General features: G+C 36.9%; 1 protein-coding gene across 3 annotated transcripts in view; it reads left to right on the forward strand.

The window, feature by feature from the left end:
- The window catches only part of CSPP1 (centrosome and spindle pole associated protein 1), a 60,933-nt gene that overhangs the window by 12,813 nt on the left and 28,194 nt on the right, over positions 1–19,926 (forward strand). For all 3 annotated transcript variants that reach the window (XM_041412983.1, XM_041412982.1, XM_041412984.1), the window contains exons 7-15: positions 1,830–1,931; positions 5,319–5,761; positions 9,392–9,493; positions 10,133–10,215; positions 12,706–12,799; positions 13,763–13,820; positions 17,461–17,651; positions 18,590–18,708; positions 19,716–19,794. In XM_041412983.1, the coding sequence (XP_041268917.1) occupies positions 1,830–1,931; positions 5,319–5,761; positions 9,392–9,493; positions 10,133–10,215; positions 12,706–12,799; positions 13,763–13,820; positions 17,461–17,651; positions 18,590–18,708; positions 19,716–19,794 (1,271 nt within the window). The remainder of the gene's footprint in view (positions 1–1,829; positions 1,932–5,318; positions 5,762–9,391; positions 9,494–10,132; positions 10,216–12,705; positions 12,800–13,762; positions 13,821–17,460; positions 17,652–18,589; positions 18,709–19,715; positions 19,795–19,926) is intronic.

Below are 19,926 nucleotides of genomic sequence, written 5' to 3' on the forward strand. Positions count from 1 at the left end.
CCTTTGTTGTCTTCAAGTTGCTCTGTTGATCTATGTTTGGGGCTATGCTGTCACTGGAATCTGGTGCAAGACTTCTCCTATGGCATGGGTTGGCCTTGCCCTTGTACTTAAACTTTCTGCCCTTCTTGTGCTCTTGGTTTGGCTGTAGGAGGAGCCAGGTGAGACCTCAAAGTGAAAATTGCTTTTATGAAAAAGCCCTAAACTGCAAGTTATACAAGTGTAAAAAGGAGGCAGCAAGAATGAAACACCCAGGAAGGGGGAAAGGACTCCTGAGGGCAGCGTGCACGTGTACTGAGTTTATGTTAGCTTCAGGTTCTCATGAACTTTTTATTAACCCTTGCAAGTATATGTGCTGAAACAGTGAAAAATAAAGTATATTTAATTAATTCTGTGGAAATTAAATAAGTATTAGTACTGGAAACATGTCCTGTCATTGATGGGTTTATATCATATCAGCTCTGTGCAGGTGTGTTGTATCCTTTTTAGCCATCTATTGGTTGCTCTTGCAGAACCTAAAAGCTGCCAGGAGATGTCACACTGTGCCCTGTTAATCCTTTGGCTTCTGGGCAGAATATTGAGAGGTTACCATTTGTATTTTGGTTTGCTTTATTAGGTCAAATGTGCAGTCACACAGCATATTGAATTTTCTGCTGAGTGTTTTGCTATCTGTTAAAGACAGTGCAGCTTTCATGGCTATCTGCATGCTTTATATTGTCACTGTTAGAAAACCTATAGACAACTTTTTTTTTTTCTTGAAAAAAAACCCCAAAAAATGAAACAGTTTTGGAGAGGATTAGTCTAATCTGCAAAACTTTTAGTTATCTGGTATTTATGTGATGATTGAGATATAAATTATTTTTGTTGGAAATTTGTTCATGAGAAAGTAAATTTATGTGTGATGGTCAGATTTTGTAAATACTTTTGCTTTTTTATTGGTAAATGCTGCAGTGGAAAAGAGCCTCATTCATAATACTGTAATATAATTCTCTCTTTTCCTTTATGTGATTGTTGGAATGAGGTAGCGTAAGAAATACTCCATGCTCTAAATGGGGACTAATTTCAAGAAATAATACAAATTAGAGTTTTCTTTATCTGGAGACTTTTGTATTTCATATTATATTATTAGGCTGTTGATGTGCAATTCATGTATATTTTTAGACCTGAGAAAGCTAATTATAAATGCTATCATGTTGCAGAAGTAGCTGGGACAACAAGCATATATCCTGTTTTTCTTGATTTTCCTTGCATTCTTCACACTTTTGACTTTTTGCAGTCCGTTTATCTGCTTGCTTGAATTCGACAGTTCAAATTGTAATTGATACATCTTGTGTACACTTGTGTTTGTTATCCTGTTTTAATTTATTTGTTATCCTGTTTTAATTATGAGGGGGCCAAGTCACAACTAACCTTAACACAAAAAAAGAAATTGTATGTTTGAAAATCAGCTGTAAATACATTCAGATTGGAAATTCCTAATTGTCAGAGTGAGGCTTTGGTAAATTTTGGAATAGGCTTAGCAGAAGGAAACCTACCTGGTTTTAAAGATGGATCTTGGATCTTGATACACAGTAGCGTCTCTGAGGATTAGACTTTGTGCCCAAGAGGCTGACTTCCACTTACAGATTTCAGATTAAGAGAAAGTGCTATGCTAGGAGAAAATAAACTAAAACCTCAAAGTAATTCAAGCCTTTCTTGTACATCACAAAGAATGTGAAGGGGTGGGGGGGGGCAAACACACAGTTTGCATATTCATTTAGTACTGCAGTTCTATGAAGTTAAAAGCTACTAAAAATGCAAAATTATGATGCCCTTTTCAATGCCTATTTTAGGAGAGATTACGGCTTGAAAGAAACAAGGAATACAATCAATATCTCAGGGATAAAGAAGAATGGAATGAAAGGCTAAGGAAATTAGGGAAGAAAAACAGAGAGGTAATACAATCTTATAGTCTTATTATTGACTCAGACGTACAAAGTAAGACAAAATACACAAATAATGTTGTTCAATTAGGCTGCATTTTTATTAATGCATCTAAGCAAGTTCTGGTTACAACTCACATGGTGCAGTTCCTGATTCCTCCTTCCATCATGTCTGTCTGGTAGAAGGATGCTTTCATTGTTCTGTGTGTCTGAAACAAATCCCTGAGTTGTTCTTGATGATAAAAGTGATATCCAAAAAAGCTATCTATTTGAACTAAATATTGAACTCTACATAGTGTTCCTCAGCTTTTGTTTGTAGATGCTTTTTTCCTCTGTCATGTAGAAGGCCAGGCAAGTGTAGCAGCCATACAGAATATGGAGCTGTACATTTGTGAATAAAAATCAAGAAGCCTTTACTGCTGAAAGTGAGCTAGACACAGTATAGTCCAATTCTGACCTGAGGCCTTTGATTTGTATGGCAGTAAGCAGCTAGGAACACACAAACACACACACCCCTGTGTTGGAAGGGGGAGAAAATCAGAAGAGTGAAAGTGAGAAATAGTGCAGGTTGAGTTAAAGACAGTTTAATAGTTTAAATTAAAAGCTGCTCACACAAAGCAAAGCAAAGCAAACCAAGGAATTAATTCACTTCCCCTGGGCAGGCAGGTGTTCAGCCATCCTCAGGAGAGATGGGCTCTCTCACATGTAACTGTGACTTGGCAAGACAAATGCCTTACTTAGAATGTCCCCCTTCCTTTATGTTGAGCATGAACCCCTGCAGAGTGGAATATCCCTTTGGTCAGTTGGGATCATCTGTCCTGGTTGTGTCCCTTCCCAATGTCCCATGTACCTGCAGCCTCCTTGCAGGTGGGGCAGTGTAAGAAGCAGAAAAGCCCTTGACACTCTGTTAGTGCTATTCAGTAGGAATTAAATTATCCCTGTCTTATCAACACTGTTTTCAGCACAAATCTAAAACTTAGCCTCATACAAGGTACTATGAAGAAATTTGTCCCAGCCAAAACTAGTGCAACAGCAAGTGGAATTTTTAGATCTGATTAGCATTGTTGTGAGCTGGAAGCAATATATTGATCTGTAAAATCTTCTTAACTTTAAAATTTTCTCTAGAATAGGTCAATTTTCTTTTAAAAATATTTTTGTCTCAGTTTAGCGATGGACTGTAATAATTTGGGACTCTCATCTAGTGAAAGTTTTTAGAAGATTTAGAAGAAAAGTTTAAGAAGTCCATCCACTTCTTTTTAATATGAAAATTCTAAAGTGTACAGTAGTGTCAAAGCTAGGTCATTCTATAAAAGACCTTGTATTTGTACCCAAAAATCTGGAAGTTTATTGTCTTTTTTACAACAGTTGGCAAGTGCAAATCCCCCTGTATTTGTAATTTCTGTCTAGAAGAATGTTTCTTGTCTATCTCTAGAAAGATTGTTTTCTCAGGCAAAACATCTTTTCCTTCAAGTGCACTTCAGTTTCATATAGTTGAAAACTGTTTCAATTTGTGAATGCATCTATAAGGCAGCATTCGGGCTTCCTTCAGATGTTGGAATTCAATATCTCATTCTTAATTCCTTCTTCAAGGCTTGAAGTACTACACAGCAGTGATCCCTAGGAAACACTGGCAAAAATGTAGATTATTTTTGTGCAACTGAGTCTAAAAATCTCTAAAATTTTTCTACGTTTGGGCACTTACATTTCCTAAGCTGACTTACCTAATGAAATCTATTTAGCGACTCAAGGGTTTTTTTTCTTTTGCTTTATTTGTTATCCACTTGGACCTTTAAGATGCATTTTTAGTATTCTGGTGTAGAAATGATTTTACTATCAGAAAAGAACAACAGAAAAAAAAATGTCAGGATTTATTTGGGTTATGCCACCTCTGAAGGGTATTTAATTTGGAGTGAGAGTCAAATTATATATGTGATGTTCAAAATTTGATCCAGCAGTTTAGATAATCATAGGATAAATCCTGGTCTGAGTAGTGTTACCTTCACAGTTTAGATTAGGTTGGTCAGACTTTATTTGGTAGAGTTTTGAAAGGATGGAGAATCCACAGTCCTCTGGGCAACCCATTCCACTGCTTTAACTGCTTGATCTGAACTTCTGTCCCTCTGTATCCCATTGGAATTTTCCTTTGCTGCAACTGTGGCTGTTTTTTCTTTGAAAACCATGGCTACTGGTATTTCTGTAACTACCTTTTTACACAGGGACTGCAATTACTAGTTTGTCCACAACCTCCTTAATCTTTTCCCAGACTGAATAAACCCAACTCTGTCAGCTTCTCCTTTAATAGCTCAAATACTCAACCATCTCAGTAGGCACCCCCTGCACTTTCTCCAGGTCATCAGTATCTGTGAGGAGGGGAGGCAGAGACTTGGCACACTACACCAGAACCTAAATAGTAGATAAATATGAGCAGAGAAGGATCACTTGCCTCGACCTGCACAGATACTGCTGCCCAGGGTGTGAATAGCAGCCATCACTTCGGGCATGCGCAGCTGCCTCATGTTCAGCTCTTTGCCCATGACTAACCCAGGCCTTTTTCTGCAGAGCTGCTCTCTAGGTGCTCAGTGCCCAGCCTGTCCTGGTGCATGGCACTATTCTGTCCCAGATGCAGAGATTTTCCTTAGCATTTGTTGATTTTTATGAGCTTTTTTCAGCATGTTTCTCCAGTTTGTCAAGACCCTTTTGTGTGGCAGCCATACCGTCTAGTATATTGATCCTTCTTCCCAGTTTGGTGTCATTTACATCCTTAATTTATTTTTCATTAACTACGGTAAAGTATGAGTTACTGTTGTCTTTATTCCATACCAGAAAGGTTAGATCAAAGATTAGTACACAGAAATACTACAGGGTTTATGTAAAACCATTGTTTTTGTAAGGACTGTGTATTGAACGCTAGTCCAGAGTGTCATTGTTTTTTATCTGCTTAACTGTCCTTTCTCATAATGACATTTCCTGAGGAGTAGAGAAATAGATTAAAAAATGCTCAGGCTAAAAGGTTGTGCTCATAGGTAAGAAGTATTACAGGCTTGCCTGAATCTGGATAGAATGAAGATATCAAGTCTCTACTACGTGATGAAGTAAAGTTTGAAGTGTTTTTTTGATTCCTTGCACCTCAGAAACTGAAGGTCAGATTGGAGTTCATAAAAGATCTGTCCAGTATTGATAGCCATTCTCCTGAAAGACATTAGGTAAAAGGAAGACTACATTTTTTTCCCCCAAGAAAAATGAATAAGACCTTAGATTTTAAGCACTTCTTGAAGTACTTTCCTTGTTCAGCTCTTGTCTTTCTTCTTGTTTTGGGTTTATTTGAAGAAATACAAAACTAAGGTTTTACTGAATGTGATTTGTTTATATTCAACTCTCAATATTGTTTCCATTAAACAGAATGAGATGCACAGGAATAAAACACCTATTGCTGTTACCAGGCTCCAGCCAGAATTACATACAGAAGTCCAGCCCTGTAATACAGGTGCAAAACCTCCCAAGAAGGATGCTTTTACTTCCACAGAAGGTTGTGAAGAGCTGCTAAATAAGAGATGGCTGGAGGAAGACAGGTACCACAGGTTAGATGATGAGGTTGAATTGAGAAGTCGACTATTAAATAAAAGATTTGATGAGGATTTGGATGTTCCCAATCAAAGACATGGATTTGCTAGCCAGTCTGTAATTCCTACTAGGAAGCATCACAGAATTGATGAAGATGGTGATTTTGGTAGAAGATACTACAGAGTGGACTATGATCCTGAGACAAGTGCAGAAATGGACCCTAGATTTAGATCCGAAAGCACCTATGACAGAAAAACTCCCCGGGGTTTCTATGCTGAAAGGTATTCTTAATTCCATTTTCTCCTTTATTTCTGTAGTGCTTGTTGATAGCCATGGTTTACTGTCTTTAAATACTGGGGAAGATTCCCATGTGACAGCAGGATTGTTGTACCTACTTTAGTACTTACGAAAAGGACCTTTGCAATAACCTATAGAAAAAGTGTTGAAGAATTGGATCAGTCCCTAAGACTATACGCTATATTAAGAGGCATTTTATGTATCATAGCAAACCAAGGATACTAGAGAAATGACCCCAGAAGCAGCAGTCCACAATTCATTTTTATGAAGAGTGGTTTGCCAGAAAACATATTTGAAAGCAAACCCCTGCACTGAGAACCTGATGTTACCTCTGTTTCCTTAGTCTGTAATAGTTACAGCAAATCAGTTTTCAGTTCAGATTTCAAAATTGGTTTGAGCTTCAATTTTTGGTATATGTGACTATGCATAAAAAACGTAAAAGTCTGTTTTTTAAAAATCCTCTTTTTTACTCCATGTCTTGCTAAATGACAGGCTTTAAACATCTGTGTAGTTGAACCAAATCCTGATGGTTTTAATAGGTGCTAATCTCTGTAATAACTACACAGTTGGAGTAAACATTTGCGAAAGCCCAAACCAAACAAAAGAGGGTGTCTTATATAAATCATTTAGGGGGAAAACTGATATTATGTACTGCTCAGTATTAAATAGTCTTTACTGTGTTAACTGATACATCACTTGGGTTACTTTGACATAAATTGTTAATCTTTCTCTTTTAGCTTACTCATTTAAAAGAAAAAAAGTATAACCTTCCTAGTCATTCAGGGTTTGGCATTCTGGCCACCTTTAGATATTCCATTGTAAGAACTGGTTGCTTTCAAAACCAGATGGCTTGTGGTCTGAAACAGCACCAAATTGAAAATTTGTTTATACAGCTAAACAAAGCATATTTTTTTGTAAATAAATTTTCAAATGATATTTTAAAAGTGTTAATTTGTTCCCTTTCCAGGTCTTGGGAACATGAGTGTTGTAGTTATTTTTATTTGTGTTAAGCCTGTTGCCAGAATTATTTTCCTGCTGTTGCTTCAATGTAGAAACCACCAGTGTTCCTTTGCAAGGCAAAAGAAACACTTTTTCTTTTTGCTAGAATTAATACTTCTAGGAAAACAAAGGCAAATTGTACCACTTTGAACAGTGTTGAATATTACTATTATGTTTTGTTGTTAGTGGCTGGTGGATGGGTTAAATGATCTTTTGAGTCATTGTTTACAGGGATAATTTTCTGGATAGTATGCAAATTAATAACTGGGGGGAGGGGAAATGCTCCTCTACTAGAAAAGCATTTTCTGAATTCAATTAACTTATATTTCTTTTCCAGTTTCAAATGCCAAGAGAGTTAGAATAATTTTTCTCCAAAAATAGCTCTTGATATTCTTTTTCAGCCTTTAAAAAAAGTAATCGTAAAGGAAGTATGTCTGTGGAAAAAATGAAATGTCTGGAAGTATTTGGGAGAGGCAGACTCTAATAAAAGTGTTATTGCTAAGGTTCAGACTGTGTGTTCTGGTGTGCTTCTAAAAAAAGTGTATTTATTCATACAGTGTTTCTGAAAAAGAGTAGCAAATGGAAACAGTGGTTAAATAGATGAGAGAAACAAGATTGCCTGTTTTCTGCTGAGATTCAGAGAAAATATTGCAAAATTCAAAATTTGTTCCATTCTGTAGTGTATTACTGGTAGAAATGAGCAAATGAGGTTTTAGGATAGAGTGGACTTGTTTTCAGTAAGAAAAATAATTAGAAGCTTAACTCAATGTCTAACAAAAACAATGAAAATATTTTTGAAACTAACAGCAGTAATTAATTCTCTGTTTAGTTAATACTCAGAAGGATGTGTCCTCTTTTTGTTAGGTAACTGTTTGCCACTGTCTAATGCAGCTGGACACAGAGTGTAGTATTTAAATAAAAGTAGCCATTTGATAATGTTTGAGGGCTTACTTTGTTTCAGAAAGAATTTGTACAGAACTATATAAACAGAACATCAGCAAGTATGGTGTTTCTACATTTCAGGCAAAGTCAACTTTTCCTTAACACACTTGATTCATGGTGGATACTGAATTCAAAAGGAGGCATATTTTTATTTGCTCTACTGAAGCTCTCGGGTGTTTATATGGGGTTTATTAGTTTGGAGAGGCAGGTGTTCATAACAGGACTTTTCAGAAGGCTTTCTGTTTTGATGGAGGCACAAGGTCTGTGGCATTTTTCAACAAACAGAAATGGTGACCGGGAAGTGAGAGAATTGCAAAATGTTTTAGTTCTTAGGAGTGGAATGCTTTAGTCCATCCCCAGCTGTCAGTTCTGTCCTGTAAACAGGGGACCGCAGCTTCTTGATTGAATTGGGCCAACGTGTCTGGGCCTGCTGTGCTAAGCTGGCTACTTTTTACAAAAAAGGTTGCCTCTTAAACTCCAAGCTTTTTTTTTTTTTTGCTTCCTTCCTATGTCCTTCCATTACACTGGAGACTTGGCTTTCTGTTTCCTGGCTGTGTTTCAGTCTTATGTGACCAGCCTTGTAAGGAGCAGATTGATTGTTGTCATAAAGATGAACTTGATTGTGAAAGATCATTTTACACCAAGAGGGTAAATGTCCTTTCATGTTGTTGTGGTCGGTTGTTAAGATGCTAGATCAATGTTTAATAATCTGCTTGCATCCTTTTGCCTTTAGTTATTGGCTTCTATTTAAATTAGAGATTGACAGAGCTGTGGTTCTTTTTATGTAAAAGAATGAGGTTTTTCCCCATGTTTACCTAGTTTTTGGTGGATTTTTTTTGTTTGTTTTGTTTTGTTTGCATACTGAGAAGTCCATGGCTCTGTCCAGCTCTGGAAAAAGTATAACTTTGATAGCATTTGTTGAGTACTTTGTTTTTCATTGAATAACTATTTTTGTCCTATTTTGTCATGATGACCTGAAGTCCTCATTATAGAGCCGTTATTTTGCAAGTCAAGAAAAGTTTATAAATTCTACTACCCCAGATCTTTTCAGGAACAGCTCTCTTGTGTCTATACAATATTTGGCATTTCTGAAGTTACTTGAAGTTTCAATCATACGATTTCACTTATGTAGATGACTCAAATTTTAGCTTCTGAATTTTTGTATTTACGGTGTTGCCAGTCTTTTGCCTTGAACAAAAGTCACCTCGCCCTTTTAAAGTCTATCGGGTGTGTAGGGAAGTGTAGACTGTCATTGAAGAAGCTTTTCATATCTGAGTATCTGAATTGGCTGTTTCACCAGACTTACCCAAGAGCTGTGTGCCAAAACCTGTTGAAGACTTTGCTGGCTCCTGGGGATTAAGAGCAGCAAGATCTGTTTCAATTAATGGAGTGTGAGTGTCAAAAGCCCTTTAGCTCTCAAAACTCTTAACCAGGCTCATTAGATAAGGGCTGCAGAAAAGCAGGCTTGGGAATTCACATTCCAGACAGAGGGTTGCCCTGACAGTGCTAGCAAAGTGAATTATTTCTAGAATATTTTGTGATATTTTCAGGACTGGTTCTGCTGTCCAGTGTGCATTCAGGCAGCAAATGCATTTGCACAAAACTGTTGAACCTTCCATTTCAGATTGGCTGTTTCTAGGCAAGCATAGCTGAGTATTTTTTATTTCTTTAAGGCCCTATCTGAATGGAATGGTAAGAGATGTACCTGCAGATTATGAAGATGAATTAAAGGAGAGAGCACGTGTGCAGCCGTTCTCAAGAACTGGAGATTCTAGGTGTGGTATATCATGTACTTTTTCTGATAATTGCACTGCAAAATCATGGTGAGACAAAAATATTGACTTCAAATCCCAAAACATTATCTGAAATCCCTGATAGTTTTTCCTGCAGCTAGAATATAGTATAACAAGACATGTTTCCTCTGAAAATGGCCATTGAAGCTTGCAAGCAAGTTTTAATTTTGAATTAATAGAGCACCCATTCTCCAACTGATGACTTTTATTAAGTAATACTGTGGAATCCTGTTTTCATAGTAGTTTTAAAATTCTTTTTCTTCCTCTTGTCTTGGTTTTGCACATCCTGAAATGATCTAAGTGGGTGAGGCAGAAGCAGAACACTTGTAAAGTCCTTACATAAACTCTTGACTGGCACCATTCAGCTGTCAGCATGGGTGAAGTGCTCAACTGAGTCAGTTTTTCTGATGGCTTCAGAAACCACAGGCAAATGGGAATTGTGAGAAATGGTTTTTTGCCAGGCAGTTTCTTCTTTTGCTTGGGATATTTCTTTGGATTGTAGGAAAACTGTTTGTCACAAATGTGTCACATAGTGATGCAAGTGAGTCTGTCATGATTCTCACAGACTGTGTAGGAAATTCGTGAGTTTGATCACTCCATTTTCTTTTTTGTCTTTGCCAGAAATCAGATACAGATCAGTTCTTCAGCTAGTGAACAGGCCAAGTCTGCAGGTGAAAGGCGGTATGCAACAGGCCTTGTTCTTGGTATGTATAAAAACCTCACTAATATCACTGAGTTAGACTTTCTTTGCATATGTGTCTTGGTTTGAAAATACAGGTGTCTGCTAAGGAAGGCAGGAGCCTCCCCTAAAATGGAAAATGTAAACTCCCCCTCTCCAAATTGTTATAAATTTGAAATTAAGGGGCTCCCAGGCAAAGATATGGGAGCAGGGATAACAGTTCTTTATTGGGGAAGAAAATAAAAATAAAATAAACCATGCAGTAATACAAAACAACACTGACAGAGTCAGAATACAACCTGACACTCTGTTGGTCAGGGTGTTGGTAGCAGTCCAATTGGAATTGTGGCTGCAGTCCTCCTGGAGTGGCAGGTGTGGTTATGTTGAAGCAGTGATCCTGTAGAAGGGTGTAGTCTTCCTCTGAAGATCTGGTAGTGGGTCTTTTTCTGGGAATCCAGTGGAAAAGGCAGCTGTTTCTCTGGGAATCCAGTGGAAAGGCTGTCCTGGTGTCCCAAAATCTCAGATTATGTCCAGTTAGGAATGCGTGGCTCTTCCCTCTGGGCAGTGCACCTCACAATGGGATGCTGTAATTTTTATCAGCCGTGCAGTGACACTCAATGGCCCATTAACAGAAGATGTCTCCTGGAGGGAGGATTGGTTTGTGGAAGAGATCAAGAAAACTGCCCAATTAACAGAAGATAATTGTCACACCTCTGACAGATGGCAAATAGAATACACACATTACCTTGCAATCTAGGACAATATGTTATTTCTCCATGTGAATAGTTAAAAATTAGAAAAATTAGCATTTGTTTTTCCTTTTGCTAGTTGTCTCCAAGACTTGTAAGTAAGTGTTATTTGCAAAGAGAAACTAAAGCAAAACATACTCCTTTTCCCCCTTTATGTAACTTACTAATTAATTTTTGACTTACTAATTAATTTTGAAGCACCCAAGTTTCTTCTTAGATTTCATTAATATTTTAAGGCCCAGATAAGTGATTAAATTATTTTTCCAAAATGAAGTATGGGAGAAATCTTAATCTCTGTATTGTTAAAGACACAGCTTTACAGTGAATTTTAATTGCAGAAATATGAAAAACGGTACGGTGAAAAATGATTCTTGTTATCTCTCCTGTAGCCAGAAAAATTTAACAGGAAACACTAGTATTGAGTGTAATAGAGAGAAATACTGGTGAAGACATAGCATTCTCAGCTGAATTCAGGAAACTGTAAGGCAAGAACTCTAGTAGTTCTTCAGATGGGAGCTTTTGAAGGCATGCTAGCTTTGAATTATGGCAAAATAGATTAACAGTTGTCAGAATAATTTCTGTTATTTTTTTTTTCATTTGAATTAACCTGATCTTCAAAGCTGTATGTAGCAGGTCAGTTTTTTGAAACTGTTTAAAGGCAGCATTAAACCAGTGTTGTCACAAGGGTCACTCTCTGGTCTGCTCAGTCATCTCATTTGAAGTAACATGAGGACACAGAGGTGTGAATTTGTACTCCTAGCAGTCCTGGTTAGAAGAGTATTGTAAACTATGTGTGTAAAGATTAAGTAAATTAAAACTGGAATTTTTTGAAGATAGGAAGTGATTTCAGACTCCCCCAAACTCACAAGCCATGAGGTTATCTTGCGCATTCTGGTCACTTTGTAGTCCCAGCACAACAGTTAAATAAAAAGAAATCAGTCAGTCATGCATCAGGTTTTGTTGCTGTTGCTTATTTGGCTTTTGTTTTAGTTTCTTTTCAGCTTCTTTCTCTTTATTATTCAGGTCTATTTCACCAGACGTCCAGGCAGTTTGTGTACAGAGTATGTTAAGAGTCTTTGTGTCTGATAGGCATACAATACAGAAGGTGCTGCTGATGTTTTTTGGGGTTTGTTTTTAAAATAATGGAAAACTTTTGCACTTATTGTGGGGGAACCACCACAAACGAAAAGTTTTTGTGTTCCTTAAAATCTATGTGAGCTGTTATCGCCATTTCCTTTTACATACACACATCTGTTGATACTTTGCTAATTCTTAGTAGTCATGGGAACCATCCTAAAAGAAATGGAGCAATTTACTTTCCGCCCCAGGGGTTTGACTCTCTTCAGTTTTAATGTTCAGTTTTATGCAGAGCAGTGCCTCATAATTTTGGAGTGCTGTAGTGTATCTTCCTTAGGTGAACATTAGATGAAAAAAAAAAATTAAGTTACTTTTTGTAGTTGCTGTTGTACCAAATAGCTTTGAAATTTATTTATTTATTTATAGCTTCCTTTTCCTATAAATTAGGAAAATTTATATTTTCCTACCAAAACCAGGAAAATAATAATAAAAATGTTAGTAGTTTTGATCATCATATTAAAAAAAATGGGCTATTAAAACTAGATATCTTTTTTGTTTTAGTCAGTAGAGATACAATGGATAGTCTGCTGTGTTTCAGTTTCTAAACTGACTGAAAGGCAATGTTTTTGTCCAGTACCTTTTGTGTACTTTGTGGAACATTTACAGAAATGTGTGGTCATTTCCATTAGGTGGTCAGGACCGAGAACTTCTTCAAAGGAGAAAGGAGAAGTACAGACAAGAGCTAATGGAACAGATGGCTGAGCAACAGCGGAATAAGAGACGGTAATGGAAAGTTACTGTCTATCTTTTTAAAAGATAATGGCTGAAATTTAAAGGCATTCCATTAATTCAGTGTGGTAAGAAGCCATTTCATAACTATGGGATTCCAGGCAGCTGAGTAATATTGCGTTTAATTAAACTTGTCTTGAGAACTTTAGTTTCTAATGAACGTATTCACAAGCTTTCAGTGAACCAAAGAAAACCCAGATACGTTTTCATTTTTACAAATGATTTTTTAGTTTCTTAAGAGTAAAGAAGCTTTAACTAAAGTTATCTTTTTTTGCTGGTACAGGATTTCCTAAGTAGTTGGCAAAGTTGAAAATTATTTTGTTTTTGCCCTCCGATTTTGGAAAGTAACCTTTCATTTTTAAAGCATTTGATCATCTGGCTTATGCAGAATAATAAAATATTAATTCTTCTTTACCTATTAGTCACTATCTACTGAATTATAATCTGTATACATAAAAACACACAGCAATATTAGAGAAGGGATAAGGACTTAACAATTGGTTACAATTGACAGTCTCATTGTGACAAAAATTGTACATGCAGAACAAGCCTGAGCCCAGAAATTTCAAAACAGGCTTTATTGCTGCACTTTTAAATAATTAATTTCAGTGTGTTTAATATTAACTTCTTGAATGTGAATAAAGACAAATTTTTTAGGAATGTCCTGAAAAGTTGTAGTGAAAAAGAATTGTGGTGGTTTCTCCTTTTATGGTAGCTGGATTTTTACTAGGTGAAATGGGTGATTGCCAGATACTTCTTGAGAGTTCTCTGTATTTACAAATATTATATAATTTCCTTCCCTGATTCCAGAAGAATTCAAGTGGAATCATTGTCTTCTGTTATCCTGTATTTTCAGAGTTCTTTTAACTACAGAGTTGTGAATTTGTGCTTTGAAAGAATTAATATAGTTGTTAGTTGCTTTCTGATTTGATTCTTTTTTTTACAAAAACAAAACAGTGAGAAGGAACTTGAACTCTCAGTTGCTGCCTCTGGAGCTCAAGACCCAGAAAAGAAGGTAAGAAATTTGGATTTTCTTTCATCTAGATAGCCTATTCTTTTTTTCTCACATGCACACTGTGGTTGCTTAGTCACAAAACTCTGTGGAGTTTCTATAAAATGATAAATGTTGGGCTATTTAACAGGGCATCAGTGTACACCAAAATTGAAGACCAGGATGATGAGGCTGTGTCATGGTTTAACCCAGCCAGCAGCGAAGCCTCACGAGTGGCTGCTTGCTCACTTCCCCATGAGTGGGATTGGGGAAAGAAGGAATAGGAAGGGTAAAAGCTGGGAAGTGCAAAGATTGAGATGAAGACAGTTTAACAGGGAAAGCAAAAGCTGCACACACCAGCAAAACAAAACAAGGAATTAATTCAGAGCCACACATAGACAGGCAGGTGTTCAGCACACATCTTGCGAAGACAAACCATCCCTCCAAACATCCTCCCCTTCCTCCTTCTTCCCCCCACTTTTTGTACTGAGTATGATGTCCTATGGTCTGGAATATCCCTTTGCTCAGTTGGGGTTGCCTGTCCCAGCTGTGTCTCCTCCCAGCCCTCCAGCCACACCCAGGCTCCTCACCAGTGTGGCAGCAGAAAAAGCAGAAAGGTCTTGGCTCTGTGTAAGCCCTGCTCAGCAATAACAAGAACATCTCTATATTATCAACCCTGTGTTCAGCACAAATACAAAACACACCTCCACGCCAGACACTGTGGAGAAAATTAACTCTTCCCCAGCCATAAGCAGCACAGGCTGTAAGTCATTAAACATACTTTCAGCATCAGAGGAAAATATTTTCATGGAAATTATTGAGCATTTTGTTTTGCTGTGTCCAAATTTGTACCAACAGCGGGTATCATGGAAAGAATTACTTAGTGTCCAGTGGTAGCCTCTTAAATGCACACAGTAGTAACCTTTCTTTGGGAATGCAAAGTACACTGCAGAAAGCTTTCTCTTCATTAAAAAAAAGTTGTTTTGCAGATGAATTGCTCTCATTATAACAGTTTTTAATTTAAAATTTGTAATTTTTTAAAAGTGATCCAATATAGTGTTTAGGATTACAAGCATTTTTATAGGATTTTGTAAAAAGCAAGTTGTTTGGTATTGTGTTGTTTGTAAGACAATTCAGTTACTACTGTCTCCACTTCCTTCGTAAGGTGATGATTACATTAAGAATTTTGATTAGCATGCATCCAGGAGTAGGTTGTCAGCACTAGTTACATTACTAGGAGACTGATAGTCTTGCAGAGACTGACAGAACTTGTGTGATTTGCATGTGCTTGCTATGTGCCCAAACCATTGCAGGTTGGGTGTGGTGGAGACGTGCTGTTTAGGATGTAGGGTGGTAACTTTCAAGCAAGAATAGATTGGTTATTAAGTTACCTGGTTACTGGTTTAAATTATCACCGGTCTCTTTTTGGGGAATGCTTTGATGCAGATTGAAACTTGTGCCATTTTTGGAGTGTTCAGTAGAGGGGAAAGAAGGTCCTCTTTGCTAGAAAAGGAAGGTGGATGAATAGCTAGCTGTAAGATACTATTAGTCAGATCCTTGTGGGTCCCTTCCAACTCTGAATATTCTGTGAAACCATTTCTTTCTTTCCATGAAACTTGGTAGACAGGAGACTGAGAATGCACACAGACAAGCAATGAAGCTGAATCAAAATTCTTACTCCTAAAAGGGAAGGAAAACCACCTGTCTGGTTGCATGTTCCTGCCTTCACTGCATAAAGTCTCTGTCATGCTTGTTTAGTCCCTGTTTCAAACTCATTCAGCTCTGTTATCTGGCAGAAATCTGAACTTCTTTTGCTGCTTTAGTTGGTATAGAGGGGTCAGCTGACTGATCGGGGATTCACATAGAGAAAGGGAGAGCAATAGAGGATACAGCTGGGAGGCAGGCAGGGGAGGAGGCAGAACTGAGCAGAGGATGCTGGCTCTTGTGGCTCAGCAGGCTGCAAGGGCAGTGTAAACAGTTCTGTGTAATCAAAGCTGACTATGCAGAAGCATGCTGTGCTGCAGCACTCAATATACCATACACATCTCAGTCAGAGTCTGCAAAGTGCCTGTTGTAGGAACAAAATTCTATCTAGAGCAAGTACACGGCATGCATAGTGTTTTAAAAGCACTAATTTAGCTGAAAGCCTTCAATTAAGTTGAATTGCTACATTCATTAAGCATCAGTCACTGTTAGCTTTAAATTGCCTCTCAGGGAGAGATTCTAATTAGGTGCATTTCTTGATTAATTACAGGTTGGTTAAATAGCACTGCCTGATTAAGAATCTATAAATGTAGACTGTTGTATGTGCTGCTTGTTTAAAGTGAAACAATCCCCAGGATGAACTGAGTACTGAAGTCACATCTGAAATCAGCAGTAGAGCTGAAATCCGGGGCACTTTGGGAATGCTTTCATATTAAAGTTGTTAGTGAGAAAGGCTGTTTTAAATGTTCTGCAGCTCAAGACATTCAAATCCAAGACATTGGATTTGAAAAGACAAAAAGTCTGTAGACTGCTTTATAAAATTCAAATGCTTTAGCTAGTATCTGTTATCTAAATCTGTGTTCACATCTAGAAATTTGTAGTTAAATGCTATAAGCAAATATTCATGTCTAGTAAATTTTGAGAATTTTTATCTAAACTGTAGTCCTTGATTGGTGAGTACTAACTGCCTTGTATACACTGTCTTGCAGCTAAATGACGAGGAGGTAAAGATTTAATATTTTGTTGAAATATTTCCATATTGTAGGGTATATGGTTTTTTTGGTAGATATTTAATATGTAGCTGGTTTCAGGTATTACTTTCTCTAAATGCATGTTAGTTGAAGGGCTTCAATATTAGGACCAGTAAATTCAGAACAAAATCTCTTTTATTTATATAGTGTATGATTTTTTCCCATTCTTCTATTATATTGCCTTATTTAAACAAACATTAGAATAGTTATGCAGAGCAGTTGCTGTAAGGGCTTTCTGGGTGTAGTAGGATAGTTCTGAAGCTGACTTGCATGCCTTCACATTTTTTGCATGTTGCTTTTGACTTTCTTCTGAGGCTGACAGTTACCAATAAACATTTGCTACTTCAGGTTTAAAAAGAACTCCCCCCAAAAACTTGTAAGTTTTGTGGTTGAAAAAATTAATAAGATCAAAGGAATTTAAAAAATAAAATAATGGTATTGCAAGGAAATGTTTATTGGAAAAAGTCTCAGTGTGTATTTTATTTTAGTTTTTACTGATTACTATTTCAATCTTGAGGTGGAGGGGAAGGATCTCAGAAACTTTTCTATGCATAATATGAGAATACTGTCACTGTGGAAAATTGGCAGCTGTAGATAATCTGTTCTACAGACACCTCTGGAAATGTTCGTTTTTCTGGACATTAACTAGATTTATATACTTCCTGAAACCAATGATAAGGTTGCTTTTTGTAAATATCTGATAAAATTCCTGGATTTCTTTGTAATAGTGGATTCCCAGTAGATCACTGGGAGAAAGAAATGTAGTTACTAGAAATTTGAACATTTGAAATTTGAAAGTTGGGATTCAGTGAAGTGTTTGACTCAATGTAAGTGGAGGTTCAGAATATTTCCCAGTAATAAGGTAACTGTTTTGTTTTTTTTTCCTTCTCTCTTTTTCTTACTTCTTTTTTTTTTTTTTTTCCCTTCAGCCAAATAGATTGAAGCAGTTTGGTTTCACAGCAAGAGCTTTTGAAGAGAAGGTACCTCCTGAAAGGCCTAGGGTGGCTTTCCAAACTCCAATGCCAGCCCGTTCAGCCTCTCCAGTGAATGAAGACTCTCAGAGTGATAAAGAATTTCAGAGGGGTGTAGTCAGCAGTCTTGGGGAAATGGTAGCTCCCAGGTGCTTCACCATCATTTTCATTTTACATGTTAAGTAAGATTGTTGTTTAGCATGTTATTACTGTTGAGGTAGAGCTCAGTAGTAGTGTTGATCCTTCTCCAAGGAACTGATGAAGGTAGAAATAATATTTTGATAATTAACAGCAAACTAACTGGAGTAAACTTTTAATGTCAGTTTCCTCATAGTTTGTTTGAAAGCATCCATGGAGGCTGCATTATCTCTGAAAGCAGCTCTCTCATAGTGGATGTTTGTGTAGGATAAGGGTTGAGCTGTAGAAATTATGTCCATGTCTGTAATATTGAATCATGTTGTGAGAATGCTTGGGCCCATGCCCTGCAGAGTCCATGTTTTCAGAAGGTTGGTATGGCACCAGTTTGGCTCCTATTAGTTAAGCAGTTTTCCAGGGCTGAGGACAAGCTTCCACTAGGTGCTGTGATTGTGGCTAAACTGTTCAGGGAGAGAAGGAGCTTCAGGCATGTGGCTGAAGCTGTACTGTGCTATTCACCCTTTGACCAGATCTTGCCTTGTTTTCTTTACTGATGTAGCCAGGAAGTACCATTAATGAGCCACTTAAAGGCGTGCTTGTTTTATGTTCTTTAGATCTCTGGAATAGTCTGGGTTCACCTACTACTCCCTCAGGGAAGGTTAACTCCCTGCTGAGACTCATTGCATCTTGTTCCTGCATGCCACTAATGAGAGGTCTTCAGCTGAACTAAAGCTAGTTCCCTGCTGAGATTCATTGTGTCTTGCTCCTGCATGCCACTAATGAGAGGTCTTCAGCTGAACTAAATCTAGAGTTTTTCTGTAATGAATTCTCTTTCTATCCCTGGCCCTGCTCCATTCTCTTTCCCTCCCTCTCCTTTCTCCTCCCCCCACTTCTGATGATATATTTTCAGTTGTACAAGAAACCAAGGAGTTGTGTCCCTTTTTTCTTTAAGGCTTGCGCCGTTGCCACCGCCTCCAGCACCGGTTTTGACAGACAACTATAAAACACCTTATGATGATGCTTATTACTTTTATGGGGCTAGGAATCCTTTGGATCCTGCTCTTGCATACTGTAAGTTGATGATTTTAGGTGGCTTGGTTCTAAGAGTGAATCATATGACTGCTTGTGATCTAGTTAAATTATGAACAATGTAGAACTTGTAACAGCAAACTAAACCCATTTTTAAGATGTGTATTGAATGAAAAGGGTTTTTTTTTCCATACTGTTTTTGAATGAAGTAATTTTCTCCAGCAATAAAAAGGGCTGTGACTTCCTGAAATCTTGTTCATCACTTGAACAAGCTCTAGTCTCAGATTTTTTGCTGTTACTCCTCTCAGATAATTTTCTTTATAATATTGATAATTAAAACATTATTTCCTAAAATCACTTAAATAATAATTAATCACATGTTTAGGTGTTGTTACAATTTCAGATATAATTATCAATACTTTAAAGATATTTATTAATACATTAAATGTATTAAAATAATGTATGAAGTGGTCTACTTTTATATTTTAAGAACTCCTTTTTCTGTCCTTTGCTTCATTATGATTTAATGATTGAAACTATTGTGATTTGTGTAGGGAGGGACTGGATTATGTGGTGTTTTTCTCTTTTTTCTTTTTTTTTTTTTTTTTTTTTTGCTTTTTTGGAGAAAAAACCAGAAATACTTTAAAATTTTTTGTGCTATTTTCATAGAAAAGGTAAAGGAGAAAAAAAATTAGAAAAATAACTCTTTTACTAGTTGATTTGAATGACATTTGGAAAGAATGAGGATGTGTCACCATTAAGCGAGTAATTTAAATTTGTTATTTGATGTAGAATATGTTAATGAAGTAATTTGTAAAATGTAAAGGGATTTAGTTGAATTTAAGAAATAGATTTGTACCTTGGCATTGTATTTCTTGCTTTAGAGGGTATTAAGAGTTGGCTAAGTTTGTTATAGAAGCTGAGAGTTCTGTATGTTCTATACTCACAGAGTTTAAGTGGTGAACTCTCTTCTTTTAGATAATGACAAATATTTATATTTGAGCATTCAGAATTTAAAAAATGGTTTGTTTTGGATTTTTACTGTGCAGATGGTACAGGTATGATGGGAATGCAACCCACGCCTAGTCTGGATCCTCCTTTAGGCCAAGTTCCAGTAGAGCAGCCCATGTAAGTATTATCTATTTTCATATTCTTTGTGTATATTTATCTATATTGATACTTTTTTTGTGTTGGTAATATTTTGCTGAGAACAGATATGCCTTTGAAATAAAATGTGTTAAAGACAACTCTTCAAACTTC

This window comes from Onychostruthus taczanowskii, unplaced genomic scaffold, assembly GCF_017590055.1.
Source record: "Onychostruthus taczanowskii isolate IOZ18803 unplaced genomic scaffold, ASM1759005v1 scaffold4, whole genome shotgun sequence".
NCBI lineage: Eukaryota > Metazoa > Chordata > Aves > Passeriformes > Passeridae > Onychostruthus > Onychostruthus taczanowskii.